At 35.7% G+C, this 15,964-nt stretch overlaps 1 protein-coding gene across 1 annotated transcript in view; it reads left to right on the forward strand.

The window, feature by feature from the left end:
* RABL3 (RAB, member of RAS oncogene family like 3) overlaps positions 1-15,964 on the forward strand; it is a 38,246-nt gene that overhangs the window by 12,776 nt on the left and 9,506 nt on the right. Inside the window, exons 3-5 of the mRNA XM_058731263.1 lie at positions 5,737-5,866; positions 9,385-9,499; positions 12,816-12,966. Coding sequence (XP_058587246.1) covers positions 5,737-5,866; positions 9,385-9,499; positions 12,816-12,966 — 396 coding nt within the window. The remainder of the gene's footprint in view (positions 1-5,736; positions 5,867-9,384; positions 9,500-12,815; positions 12,967-15,964) is intronic.

Here is a 15,964-nt window from a genome sequence, read left to right on the forward strand (position 1 = left end):
TGAAAGAATTGATTAGGGAAGGTATTCTGTGGTAGGAAAGAGTATAGATGAGGACATCCATGTGGCTTGGGAGTGAGTATATGTAGCCAGAGCAAGCTGGCTAACAGACCTAGTACATTGCAAGACTAAGAGGGCATGCTACATATGTATTACGTGATTGCTATTCTTGGAAGTCACTGTACAGTCTTTTAGGGGAGGCAACATTAGACATTTGAAATAATTTTAGAGAAAAAAAGTGATGTCCTGCATTGATTGCCAAACTTAATTGTATGTCAGAATCACCTAGGGATCTGTCTGTAAAAGTACAGATTTTTGAGCCCCATCCCAGAAGCTTCAGGGACAGTCTAAGAATCTAATTTTTGTTTAAGAAATCAAAAATGCAACTTGAATCTAATTTTTAACAAGGTTTCTATTCGTTCTGATTTAGTTTATTTTCAGAGTTGTACTTGAGAAGCACTGGAATTCAAATAAGAAATCCAATGTAATAAACCCTTGGAAGATGAAATATTCTGAATTTATTCATTGATTTAAACAAACATATCCAAGCATCTAATATGTGCCAGTTATTATGCTATTTTCTTGGTCAACTGATATGAATAATGCATGACTTCTCCCCTTAGGCTTACAGTCTAATAGAATATACATCAGCAGATAAATTATACAATATGGTTAGTGAAATGATAGATGGATAATAACTTCTTATCAGGGTGTTATGGGAGCAAATAGTAGTATCTAACTGGCTCTGGTTGGTTTTAGGTGGGGAAAGGAGGCAGAATCAAGAAAGGCTCACTAAAGTGGCTGAGCTTTTCAATAACAGATAATTGACCCTTTCCAGTGGCTTAGCGTGGAAATATTTATAAAATATACATTTCCCTGTGTTTTCAAACAAAACTCACATAGTTAAACTTTCTTTTAAGTTTATTTATTTCTTTGTTTTGAGAGAGGAAGGGTGGAGAGAGAGGAGCAGAGAGAGAGAGAGAGAGAGAGAGAGAGAGAGAGAGAGAGAGAAAATCCCAAGAGAATCCCACTGTCAGTGCAGAGCCCAATGCGGGGCTCAGTCTCATGAACCATGAGATCATGACCTGAGCCAAAATAAAGAGTTGGATGCTTCACTGGCTATTCCACCGATGCCCCTAGTTTAACTTTTTTATTGATGACTTAGCATGATCATGTATTATCAGTTCTTTCACCATACAGCAAAATAGTGATACCTTTTATCACAATATACAGGAGTAATTTTCATCATCCACAGGGCTGCCCAACTGCTATGATTTTGTTATTCTCATTTTTCTGTCCTATCCTCTTTGTTGTCAATCTGATAATGGTCTTCTCTTGTCAATGTGATGGTATGTAGAGTATCTTACTTAAATTTTTCCTTAAAAGTATTTGGACAAAAATATGTGAATAAGTAAAAAGTGTGATGCATCCTGTTAAATATATGAGTTTTAGTACATTTTATGACATCTATTTTTAACCACTTAGCTATCTTGCTTTTTATTATTTCACAGCCACTAAGTGTATATAATACAACTTCATTTTATAGGCAAAGAAACTGAGGATCAAAAATATCAGGGATAATCAGTGGCAATCAAGAGTACAATCTAGGCCTCCTGATAACCAAAATAGTTCCATTTTATAAAATCAGCAGTTCTTAACTAGGGGTTATGGCAAAATCATTTGGAGAATGGTTCAAATTATGTATAAGCTTGGGGCGCCTGGGTGGCGCAGTCGGTTAGGCGTCCGACTTCAGCCAGGTCACGATCTCGCGGTCCGTGAGTTCGAGCCCCGCGTCAGGCTCTGGGCTGATGGCTCGGAGCCTGGAGCCTGTTTCTGATTCTGTGTCTCCCTCTCTCTCTGCCCCTCCCCCGTTCATGCTCTGTCTCTCTCTGTCCCAAAAATAAATAAAAAATGTTGAAAAAAAAAAATTTTCAAATTATGTATAAGCTAAATCCCAAAGGTCCTGATTCAGTAAGTCTGGCTTATTCTTTTTTTTTTTTTTTTCTTTAAGGACTTTTTTCTCTCTCTCTTTTTTTTTCATTGTTACTGAGGTATAATTAACACATAAAATTGTAAGATATTTAAAGTGTATATCGTTGGTGATTTGATAGACATCATGAAAAGATTCTTCTCATCTACGTAGTTAACACATCTGTTACGTACTTGCTCACTTATTTATTTATGTATTTATTTGGAACATTTAAGTTCTCTCTTAGCTTATTTCAGTTATATAATACAAAGTTATCAATTATAGTTACCATGTTTTAAATTAGATCCTAAGATCTATTCATCTTATAAACTCTGTACCTTTTTCCCAATCTTTACCCATTCCCAACTCCTGGCAACTACGTTTCTACTGTCTGTTTCTAGAAGTTTGATTTTTTATTTAGATTCCATATGTAAGTAGTGCCATGCACGATTTGTCTTTATCTGACTCTTTTCACTTAGCGTAATTCCCTTGAGGCCCATCCATGTATTTGCAAACAGCAGGATTTCCTTTCCTCCTGGCTGAATAATATTCCAGTGTCTGTGTATGTGTATGTACACACCATATCTTCTTTATTAATCATCCATTGATTGACATGCACTTAGACTGTTTTCATACCTTGGCTATTGTGCAGTGAACATGAGAGTCCAGATATCTCTTCAGTATCCTGTTTTCATTTCTTTTGAATAAATCCCCAGAAATGGGATTACTGGATTATGTGGTAGTTTAGTTTTATTTTTATTTTTTTAAGGAACTTCCATACTGTTTTTCATAGTCGTTGTACTAATATACATTCCTACCAGCAGTGCACAAGAGCTTTTTTTCATCCACATCCTTGCCCACACTTGTTATCTCTTATCTTTTTCTGTTTTTAATTTTTTTTTATTTATTTTGAGAGAAAGATCAAGAGAGGGGCAGAGAGAGAGAGAGAGAGAGAGAGAGAGAGAGAGAAATCCCAAGCAGGCTCCACACTGTCAGTGCAGAGCCGGACATGGGGCTCAAACCCACGAACCTTGAGATCATGACCTGAGCCAGAGTCAATAGTCAGATGCTTAACTAATTGAGCCACCCAGGCACCTGATCTCTTTGTCTTTTTTATGACAGCCATTCTAATGGGTGTGAGGTGATATCTCATTGTAGTTTTTGATTTGTATTTCCCTGATTAGTGATGTCGAGCACTTATTCATGTACTTGTTGGCCATTGTCTTTTTGGAAAAATGTCTCTTCAGTTCCTTTGATCATATTTAAATCAGATTGCTTGTTTTTTTGCTATTTAGTTGTGTGAGTTCTTATATATTTTGGACATTAACCCCTATCAGATATATGATTGGCATGTATTTTCTCCCATTCCATAGATTGCCTTTTCACTTTTTTGATGGTTTCCTTTGCTGTGTAGAAGCTCTTTCATTTGATGTAGTTCCACTTGCTTATATTTCCTTTTGTTGGAACATATATATATTTTTTTTAATTCTTGGAAGATTCTGATGCACATCTCCCAACCACCACACTATAATCTGGCTCTTAGCTATATTTTAATACATATAGTTCCCATATATCAGAATCTATTTCTGAATAGTTATATAGTATAGTCAATAAATGGCTGTAGAGTCTAGATCATGAGAAAGGGAGAGACTTTATTTTTTTTATTAATGTTTATTTTTGAGAGAAAAGGAGAGAGAGAGGCACAGAGTGTGAGTGGAGGAGGCACAGAGAGAGGGAGACACAGAATCTGAAGCAGGCTCCAGGTTCTGAGCATCAGCACAGAGCCTGACATGGGGCTCAAACTCACAAACTGTGAGGTCATGACCTACGCTGAAGTCTGATACTTAACCAACTAAGCCACCTAGGTGCTCCTGAGGAAGGAGAGACTTTAGAGTTTACTCTAAGAATGTCTCCTAGAGGGTTTTTAGCAGAAGGGGATGTGATCTAATTTGCATTTAAAAGGATCACGCTAATTACTATATGAAAAACAAATGGGAAGAGGGGTGCAAAGGGGGGAGAAATGAGTAGGCAAGGCTGTAGTGGGGAGATCATTTAGGAGATGATTGCATTAATTCAGGCAAAGAGAAGGATCAAGGCTTTGACCTGGATGCTAATAGTGGAGATGGTGAGAAATGAACTGATTTTTGATATATTTTTAAGACAAAAGCAATAGGATTTTCTGACAAATCAGATATGCAGTATGAAATGAGTTAAAGATCACTCTTAAGTTTTTGGTCCTTTGAGTAACGGGAAGGATGGAGTTGCCTTTTACTGGGAGAAGAATAGTCTTAAGAGGAAGATCAGGAAATTATTTTCAGATATGTTAAATTTGAGGTGCCTGTTAGACATCCAAATTGTAGTCTAGTGGATATGGTAGCCTGAAGTTCAAGGGACTAGTCCAGGATGGATATAAATTTGGAATTCATCAACATAATGATGACATTTAAAATCATAAGATTAAATGAAGTTGTCAAGAGAGCCAGTATTGATAAAGAAAAGAGATCCAAGAACTAAACCTTGGGATGCTCCAACAATTAGGGAGGTAAAGATCACCCAAATGGAGACTGAAAAGGATTAGCCAGTGAAATGGGAAGAAAACCAGGAGAGCGCAATAACCTGGAAGCTATGTACTGCAAAGCCGAAGAGTAATTATTTGTATCAGTTGGGAAGGTAAGATGAAAACTGCTCATTCGTTGATCATTGGATTTAGCAATGTGGAAGCCATTGGTGACCTTGATAAGGAATGTTTTAGTGGAGTGATTGGGGCACAAGTGTGACAGGAATGAGTTCAAAAGAGAATGAATGTAAGGAAAAGAATTAGAGACTTGAGAATAGACACCTCTCTGGAGAACTTTTGCTGTAAAAAGGAATAGAGAAGTGGTATGGTAGCTGGAAGAGGACTTGAGTTCAAGAGAAGCTTATTTTAAGATGGGAAAAATTATGGCATGGTTTGTATGCTGATAGGACTTATTCAACAGAGAGGGAATATTTGATGATAAAAAGGAGAATTGATAGAGCTACACCTTTGATAAGAAAAGGGACATAGGATCTCAGGCATAAAGAAGAAAGGGATTTGGCCTTGGGGACACAGAGAGTTTCTCTGTAATGGCTGGAGGAAAAGCAGATTATATGGGGACAGATGCGGGGAGGTGAATAGATATGTGAAGAACAGGCTGTCGAAATTCTCTTCCGATTGCTTCTGTCTCAAGAAGCAAGGTTCTTACCTGTTCTTAAGGATAGGGAAAAGATTTTGGAAATTTGAAAAAGAAGAGAAATTGTGAAATAGTTATCTAGGAAAGGAAAAGAGGGAATGGACTATGAAACTTATTAAAGGGCAGCCCCAAAGGTAGGCTGGAATTTAAAATGAATCCAGTCAGCTTGAATGTGTATTTTTCTGAGTTTCACATTCAGCTAAGCTGGGTTACAGTTATGGAATTGGAGAAAAGGTGGATAGAGTCAAGGTTCGAATTTGGTCAGATGAACACAGTGCAAGAGAGGGGCAAAGGAGTGACTGAAGTGATGAATTATGGCATTTATCCACAGGAAGTGAAGATTTGGAAATGGAGGGAGAGCTGTAAATGTTAGGATTGTTGTATGAGAGAGTATTAGAGGGAGGACTCTTGAAAGACAGGAGGTGATCAGAGAGGTGGTATGAGAATGATACGAAAGAGCCATGCTGATACGGAATGTCCAGTGCTTTAAACTGGAATGAGGGTGCTCCTAGTGTCTTTAGTGGTTATAATAATTATTTTGATGGATTGATTTGTTAGGTTCATGACTACAAAGAAGGAACCCCAGAAGAGAAGACCTACTATATAGAATTATGGGATGTTGGAGGCTCTGTGGGCAGTGCCAGCAGTGTGAAAAGCACAAGAGCAGTGTTCTACAACTCTGTAAATGGTAAAAGCATTTTTTATTTCTACTGTACATTAATGGTCTAGGAGTACAGATAATCAGATATAGAATATGCTATGGGATGCTTAGACACGTCTTATTTTAAGGAAGATCTAATGTACTGACAACTTTTTAAATTTGCATATCACATTTTATTTTTTTCTTAATGTTTATTTATTTTTGAGAGGGAGAGATACCTGGAGCAGACTTCCAGGTGGAGGTGTATAATCAAGGACATAACTGGAATGCACAAAGCACCTACTTGTCAAGGGACTAAACCACTGAGAGCTATAATTTACATATAGAATTTTTTTTATCTTCTGCCCCTTTCTTAGTTCATTTTTTTAAAGCACTTTTTTTTTTTCCTTTACTGTGAAATATAATCCCAACTTGTCTTTGATGTACAAGATTTGGTGTCTCACGGGGCACCTGGGTGGCTCAGTCAGTTAAGTGTCTGACTTCGGCTCAGGTCATGGTCTCACAGTTTGTGAGTTTGAGCCCCATGTTGGGCTCTGTGCTGACAGCTCAGAGCCTGGAGCCTGCTTCTGATTCTCTGTCCCTATCTCTGTGCTCCTCCCCTGTTCTTGTTCTGTCTCTCCCTCTCTCTCTCTCTCAAAAATAAATAAACATTAAAAAAAAATTTTTTAAAAAAAAGATTTGCCATCTCACCCTTTTCCTTCTGGTAGATGCTTAGCTCTTAATTGCACCTCATTTATACTATGCTTAGATCACATTCAATATTAGGTAAACATTGCAATTATTCAGTACCTTCTTCGTTCTTATAGCCCCCTTTTAATATCTTATCTTCCCATATCATAAGGTGTTGTGGATACTACAACAAGAAGTAGAGATGGCCATTGGATACATACTATAAAATACAGGATGAGTTGTGTTCGTTCAGACCTGAAGTGTCACAATCTATTTGAAGAAACAAAACATTCATAAATGGAACAAAACAGTTATAAGATGGTGACACTAATATATGATATTGTCAGGCAAGAAAATACATGATAATGGCATATATTAATAGAATGTATATAAATGAGAAAAACAGTAAGGTCAGACTGGTGTAGTGTTCAGTGACTTCTTAGAGAACAGAAGAGAAGGAAATGAAACCTGGTTTAGATCTAGAATCAAGTGATAAACTTGGATTATATCAATCAAATGACTTGACAAAGTTGCTACCACTCTGATCTGGCAAAGCAGGTTTGGATATACAACACTTTTGCCGTTTAGATCTTTTTGAGAAAGAGTTAAGATCAAAATTATAAATACATAATAAAGACCATTTAAATCCTAGAAACTTTATGGAGTTCTGAGTTGTGAACTTATTAAGTGCTGAAGAAGTCCATCTAAATCCATATTTATTTATCTTTTTTATACCTACTATTCATTAGTGATTTGTCTCTTCCTTGAATATTATTGAAATAGTTGCATATATATTATGTTAATAATATATATTATGTTAATTTGTATATATGACAAAACTGAGATATATTCCTCTTTCTTAAAGTTTAAAAAGAAATCCCTGTTAAGAAAGGCCAATTTTTATGTTCTTTCACCTTAGCTCTGGAACATTTCTCTTGGTAGAAGCACTGAAGGTTCTTTACTCCATCTACCATCCTTGGTTTCTTAAGAAACAGAGCAGAAGGATCACTCCATTCAAATGCACAGTCTTTACTCTTAACAGTTGCTTTCTTCCCTCAAACCCTACCTTTCTCCCACTGTGATGAAGTGTCTGTGCCCCTTTTGAAGGTTAGAACATATTCTGATTAACTGTCACACTGACTTCTTTCCTTTGGGCCCCACTGTGGCCCTTATCGCCCATAATCTACCAAGAAAGAACTTTCAGCTCATTGGAAAATAAAGAAAAAGGGTGCTCAAATGTCCTTAAAAGCTCAAAAGCCTTAAAGAGAGAGCCTCCAAAAATAAACTCCTCCCTATTCAGCTAATAGCTCATCTAGGCCTTTGTAATCCTTGCATCTCCCAACCAAAAGCCTCACCCATAATTTTTTGATATTTATATCTGGGAAGTTAGGGAGAGAAGAAAAAGCCACTCCTTTGACTTAATTCTGCTTTCCCCCAATCTTTTGCTGTTAGATTACCTGAGTTCAAATTCTGCCTAACTCACTTACCATGTGATTTAGAGCAAGTTTCTCAGCCTCACTGAGCTTTAGTTTCCACACGTGTACAGTGAAGATGCTAATTCTTACCTAACATGAGGGATGTTCTGAAATCAAATTAGAGAACACATATAAGGCACAATGTGTAGCATATAAGTGCTGAATAGATATTAGCTATATTCTTTAATGGTAGCTCTTTTTAAATCTATCCTGTATCATGTGTCCTTAATGCCTAATAGAACCCATTATTGAGGAAAGTAGAGTGAGTACAATTGAATACAGGGCAAGTGTCAGATCTGTATTTCTCTATTTGTTCCAGATGCCAGGAGGATACAGATTTATCTGAGCAAGCTGTAACTTGCACAAGCACCTTATTTGCACAAATGTCTATAAAAATCGGAGAAGCCAAATAGTTCTAACTTTTCTGCCCTTCTTTTTCAAATTGACATATCTCACATCTTGAAGACAGAGGAATCATCAGTTTCACATCATCTCTTCATAGTAGAATCTAGGTAACATAGGAAATGGTTGAGGGTTTGAAAATCTGTAGTCTTCTAACCACATGATGATACTCTAAACTCTGCTATGCATTTTCCTCTTTTGTCTACCTGCTCTGCATTTTTGTCTGCTATACCTGATTCTATGTAATTGTATTTCTGAACCTCATTACATTTTGTTATTTTTCTCAATCTCTCAGAAGTCCACCTATTTTCTACTATTCATACTTTTTGACTGGCTTTTCCTACCTTCTTCTAGTGACATAGTTCTTTTGCTCTATTAACTATCTCATAGATATCAAGCTTTCATAGCTAGTCATTAATTCAAAGAACTAAAAGATTAGACTTTTGAGTTAATTAGGCTCAGGTGATTTACATTTTGTCAGCTGCAAAATAGCAATTATATCAAATTAAATAAATATATTTTTCATAAATTTTTATTATTTAATATTTTATTAAGTAGTAGTGTATGTGTGATATCTATGACGGTACTATGCACAGTGCCGAAACAATTAGCTTTTGTAGGAATATAATTTCTTAAATACTTGAAATAGTTTTGATTCCTTTCATTGATGAGGTAGTTCTATAGTTAGGACCAGGCAGAAGAAGCACTCATCAAGTGTTTAATAAAGAAAAGCAGAAAAGACATTTCTAAAAGTTTACTGACATTTTGCCAGCCCCTATAGAATTAAAAAGGGTTATATAACTGACAAAGAAAATTTTGTAATTAATGATTTGTAGAAATTTGTAGAGCAAATTTTAAATTAATTGTGCCTGTGTTTGTTAATCATCCTAGAATGCTAGGTTTATTCAGCAACCTTGTATTTACTTAGCCTCACTTTGCCAGTTGTAAAGTGAAGAGAAATTGTTGGAGTATTGACATGAGTTTCTTTGATTATTTTAGGTATTATTTTAGTACATGACTTAACAAATAAGAAGTCATCCCAAAACTTGTATCGTTGGTCATTGGAAGCTCTCAACAGGGATTTGGTGCCAACTGGAGTGTTGGTAACAAATGGGTAAGCCCAGATTACTTCACTTTTAGTGTGAAATGTTACAGCAATCACAGGAATATACCTAACACAATAACACTTTGTAAGATGTCTGATTCGAAATTTTTTTTCTCTCCGTCTATAGATTGTCTTTTTATTCTCTTACCAGTTATCTTTCAAGCATTAGTTTTTCGTCTTGATGCAGTCTGATTTCTCAATTTTTTCTCTTACATATTGTGCTTTGGGTATCAAGTCTAACAACTCTTTGCCTAATCTCAGATCATACAGGTTTTCTCCTGTTTCTTTTAGAAACTTTGTTGTTGAAAGTTTCTCTTTAGATCTGTGACCTGGTTTGAATAAGTTATGACGTGTGGGGTTTTGATTGAGGTTGACTTTTGTATATGAATGTCTGGTTTCTCCAACACCATTGGTTCAAAAGATTATCCTTTCTGCATTGAATGTCTTTTACTCCTTTGCCAAAAATCAGTTGACCATATTTATATGGTTCTATTTCAAGACCCTCTGATTCTGTACAATTGGTCTGTGTGTCTGTCCCTTCACCAATATGACATTGTCTTCATTATTGTAACATTATAGTAAGTCTTAAAAGTATATAATGTGGTTCCTTTTTCAGAATTGGTTAGCTATTCTAGTTCATTTGCTTTTCCATATAAATTGAAACCAACTTTCTATATTGACAAAAATTCAGCTTGGATTTTGATTGAATTGCATTTAATCTATAAATCAAATTGGAAAGAAATTTTGTTGCATGTTCCAATCCATGAACACAGTATGTCTCTCCATTTATTTTTCAAAGCAAATTCTAGACATTGTATCATATCGTCTATATATACTTCTGTGTATAACTTTAAATGATAAGGACTTTTTTAATATAACCAAAATATAATTGTTCCACTTAAAATTTAATAATGATTCCTTACTATTAAATATTATTTTAATTCCCCACATGTCTCATAAATGTTGATTTGCTCAAAATAGTATCTAGATAAGATCTATTCATTGTATTTTGTTTGTTAAGTACCTTTTAATCTTACATTCCCCTTACCCCCCCCTTTTTTTTCTTTTGCACTCTGGCAGTTTGTCTGTGAAAGATAGTTTGCTTGTCCTGTAGAGTTTCTTGTATTCTGGATTTTGCTGACTATATCCGTGTAATGTCTGTTTACCTTGTTTCTCTGAATCCTAAATCTTCTCTAAAATGATAGTTAAATATAAAAAGATGGTCTAAAAGATGCAGGGGTTTTTGTTTTTTTGTTTTTGCCTAAGTGGTATTATACATATAATTACAGTACCTGGTTGTCTGTCTCTTTGTGATGTTGACTTGTTACCAGCCATATCCATCCATGATAAAATTCCCCATCTGTTTTTTATCTAATGTTTTTTTTTAAAAAAAAGAGGTTTCGGGGTGCCTGGGTGGCTCAGTCAGTTGAGCGTCCGACTTCAGCTCAGGTCACGATCTCATGGTTCGTGAGTTCGAGCCCCGCGTCAGGCTCTGGGCTGATGGCTCAGAGCCTGGAGCCTGCTTCTGATTCTGTGTCTCCCTCTCTCTCTGCCCCTCCCCCATTCATGCTCTGTCTCTCTCTGTCTCAAAAATAAATAAACATTAAAAAATTTTTTAAAAATAAATAAAAATAAAAAATAAAATAAAAAGAGGTTTCAAGATCAAATTTCAAATTGGATATAAGATTCAATGAAAAAGCGAATAAAAAGAAAAGCTAAAAAGAGAAACAAGAGAATAAGTTAAATGTATATGGCACCATACATATGTTATGTTACATATAGAATACATGTATATGTTGATTCACAACATATATATTATGTGCGATGTATGTATGTTATGTTATATGTACAAATATTTGTTAATGTACAAAGATTATACAAGACTGCAAGTGACAGAGATAGATGTCTATCAAAAATGATGACTGATAAAATACATACAAAAGTTCGTATGTGAGCCAGAGTTAGTATCAGAAATACTCCTAAAGGAGGACACTCTGAAAATTTTATTCTGTAATAAACCAGATTTCAATTTTGGACTACATCTCCTAAATCAATGTCAGTGTTGGTAAGAAGAATCAAAGGCCTTGAACTCAAGCTATTATTGGCTTGATGCAGTAAATACAACGATAATATTTTTAAGGAATGGCAGGTTACATAGTTGAAAACACTTGTGTTCCAAGGCTAGGCAGTAACTGAAGCACTGTAAGATTATTGTGAAGGGCGAAAAGATGTGGTAATTTTGCACACACACTATACACCCCCAGTTTAGATTATTTAAAGAGAAAGACAAATAATGTCAAAGGAAGAAGAAAAGCTAAGCTCAACTGGGTTGTATTGATTGTATTGTGCAATATTGATTTGCTGTCATAAAGTGTCTGCAACCAGATTTTGCTGACTATTGTAAATTGAGCTTATAACATGTCAGGAATAAAACGTCTGTTTTATTTCTCATATGTGAATAGAATTTAATTGAACAACATTGGCTCTATATTCCTTTCAGTAATAGAAGGAACACCACTCTGTCCTTTGTGTAAAAAATTGAAAAAAAAAAAAAAAAAGGATTGTAATAGCCAGTCACCCAATACCACTAACCATGAGTGATCCATATTGTCTGTCCTCTCTTTCCCATGACTCTTGTGTCAGCACAAACAACTATTTGGCTTTTAATTCTTTCCTTTTACTTTTCGTTTTGCATTTCAGCTGTTTCTTTTCCTTTTCCATTTGTTGAATCCATCTTGTCCCAGGCATAGCATCATCTGTGGTCAATTTTTCTGGCCTTCAGCACCCTTGTTTCTTATTTTCCTGAAATGATCTATTTTTCTTTACTATTCATAGACAGAAATATGTATGGTAGGTATAGAGCTTATGCATGCCCAGAAGCTTGTCATTTTCCCCTCTGGCAAAAGGTTTGAGTGCCATGCTAGGTTCTTGCATTTTCATTCCATTGAGGTTTGAATTCACTCTGTGCATCTACCTAGAAAAATTCCTGAGCTGTTAGCCTGAGAATACAGAACTTTGGGAGAGGTCAAGTTAACCTACTTTCATATACCTGGTGGACATTCAGTTATTCAAGTAGTCTATAAAGATTCATGGAAACAAAATTTGAGTAGTTAGATGAATAGTTGGAACTCTATAGATGGTGAGGATGGATTGATAAATGAATAAGTATTTGGAAGAAATTGGGAGAAAAGTAGGTTTATAGGTGATGGGTAAGCGAGAGTCAGTGAAATCTCAGTAAAATAGCGTAAGCTACTTACATTTAAACATTACACATCTACATCAGAAGGGTAAATTCTATTCACCTCTTCATTATTACTTATTACAGGGATTATGACCGGGAACAGTTTGCTGACAACCAAATCCCACTGTTGGTAATAGGGACTAAACTGGATCAGATTCATGAAACCAAGCGCCATGAAGTTTTAACTAGGACTGCTTTCCTAGCTGAGGATTTCAATGCAGAAGAAATTAATCTGGTATGTGTTTTCACTCATGCATTTTTGTGTTATTGTTAGGCAAAGCCAAAATTGAAGACTTAGGTCATATATTCTCATGAAAGAAGTTTTATACTTACTATCAGTCATTTGGGTTCTGATCCAATATGTAGTGAAAATTGGAATCAACATAGACTGTCAGATAGGGAATAGTCAACTCAACCTTCTTATATGCTGATCTGTGGGAATGTTCAAACTTTGTTCTATGAATAATGTCAACCCTGGGCTTTTTCTTGAAAAGATTTTTTAAGATCATACCAAAATCAAAATAATTAAATTAAGGTAACAAAGGTCACTGACATCTTGATTATTCTTGCTTTAGAAAAGCCTCTCAGCTTCTTAAACTACAGACTTTAACTTCAAGAGCAAAGAAATAGATAAATGAGAAAACTACAAACTGTGTAAACTAGGAGTGCTTCATGAGCAGTAATTAATACAAAGAGCACTGAGTTTCTTCCTGAGAAAATTTAGCTCAATTTGAACTGGATGCTAAAAAGGCTAAGAGAAGTTTTCACATAAGCCAGATAATGTTGCCCAGAGAAGGATCCTGGCCAGCAGCTTCAGTCATGGTTTATATGTCATTGTTCACAAGTAGGATTTCTGTAACATATTCAGTGCACTGGCAATTCCAGACATATGGTGCTAGTTGTGGTTTAATAATACTAACGACTAGGGGCTCCTGAGTAGCTCAGTTGGTTAAGTGTCTGACTTTGGCTCAGGTCATAATCTCGTAGTTCAGGAGTTCAAGCCCTGAGTTGGGCTCTGTGCTGACAGCTCAGAGCCTGGAGCCTGCTTTGGATTCTGTCTCCCTCTCTCTCTGACCCACGCCTGCTCACGTTGTTTCTGTCTCTCTCTCAAAAAAAAATAAATAAATAAACATTAAAAAAATTTTTTTAACTAATGATAATGAGTAATCTACTGAGCATTTATTACATGCCACGTACCGTTCTAGTGTTTTATGTGCATTATCTCACGTTTGTCTTCACATCAACACTGTAAGGTAGGTACTGTAATTAACTCCATTTTAAAGATGAATATTAGAACCAGAGAGAGGTAACTAGGCCGTGGTTATACAGACAGGTCAAACCAGGCACTCTGACTCCAGAGCCAGTGCTCTGCAATTGAGCCTGTCTTCCACTTAATTATTCTCCAACTAACGTTTAGAATCTTGGAACTGAAAAAGCTCTTACAAATCATCTAAATCACTAATTACCCAAACCTGACTATATATTTATACTATCAATGTAGCTGTGAAAAAATTTGAATAAGTGCTCCACCACTGGAGCTTTTTATTCATAATATCTGACAGGAGGACCAGGGCTCTATAGTTTTAGCTAATGACTCAGGTCATTCTGATGCCCTTACTCAAAATCAACAGTTGTGAACACTGGTTGGTTCAAACCAACCTCTACCCCATAACTGAATCCACTTCTGCCTGCCATTCTGTTATTTTTACATTCTGCTTTGTGGTGGGGGTGCCTTATTTTTCTCACCTGCCACCATGGAATATTCACTGTCAATGCCCCAGCTAGTTGAACTGGACCATGATATTTCAGAGGATTTCTGCTACAGAGGATATATAATGTCCTTGTTGAAGAAGTGTTGAAGTTACTTTGTTTCAACATTATTTCCAATGGGAAATTTGCCATTGAATATACTTAATTTGTTCCAGTAATTACTTTCCATATATTTTGGAATCTATCTGTTTGTAGTACCTGTGGGTTTTTGTGACAATCACCCAGGTATGTATTTTTCCTACTTTACTTGCAAAGGCAGCACCATCTTTTAATTGTTAACAAGTTATAAAGGACTCAAGTGGTGGTACTTTGGCACACATGATCTCCACAGAGTTCACATACAGCATACTTTTGCCCTGTTATCAATGTACAGCTTCAAGAATACAACAGAAACAAGAGGGTTTTGAGGATTCAGGGCAGAAAAATGAGGAGGAAAATTTGATAGGAGTTTCAAAAAGAGATAGCAGTCAGAAAGACTCAGCAAGTAGATATTAAGCCTCAAGTAAAAATGTAATGTAACAATATTAGTTACAATATTGAATTCACTTAAAACTGTTTTAAAAATAAGAATCAACATAAATGTATATATCAAAGGTGGAATCAAAGTTACTATCTTGTGCCTGAAAAAAAGTAAATTGGTTTAAATTATAAAAAGGGAAATGATTACTTATTTTTTAAAATCCTGTTAGGCTTATTGTGTCTAGGACAGATTTTCTCTGTTGTGTGTTTACTTCAAAGTGATTATATTGAAGCATCTTCCCTAGTTTCCTTCCCTTCCTTTCTCAAGTTTTGACAAGCTATTTTAAAGCTATTAATCTTTGGTATTTGCCCCCAGCCATGGTCAATGGCAGATGGCTCTTTCAACTCTAAAATTGGCATCCTAAAATCATAGGGTGTCTCTAGCCTGGTCAGTGTAAAACCGTGACCCTTAGAATTAAGCTTTGTTTGCTGTTTGATTTAGGTTTTGTATTTAGCACTATAGCTCTATCTTGAATCATCTCTGAAGTCTTTTGACATTGTGATGACTATGTAATCAATATCCATTTTGGAAAACATGTCTAACATAAGTCTACCTAAGGTTTGTGTCTCATATGCCCCAACTGCTGTATAAATGTGTTTATACATTTTTTGAAGTACAACAGTTTCCACGATGATGTTTCAGTCTCTTTACCCCATACGTGGAATTAACGTTCATTATGTTAGGTGCTTTTGTGCCTGAAAATTCAATCTGATAGCATTTTCTTAGAATGAAGAGAGAACTAATATTTCAGTATCTGCTATGTATGTGCCAGACATGCATTATCTTATATAACTTTCATGAAAATCCTGTGGGGTAAGTATTGTTATGTTATCTTCATTTCACAAATTAGTAAGCTCAAGTTGAAAGGCTTAGTAACCTAACCAATGCTATACAGTCTAGAAATGTTGGGACAGATATTCAGATTCAAAACTTTCTGGCTAAT

This window comes from Neofelis nebulosa, chromosome 5, assembly GCF_028018385.1.
Source record: "Neofelis nebulosa isolate mNeoNeb1 chromosome 5, mNeoNeb1.pri, whole genome shotgun sequence".
Taxonomy (NCBI): domain Eukaryota; kingdom Metazoa; phylum Chordata; class Mammalia; order Carnivora; family Felidae; genus Neofelis; species Neofelis nebulosa.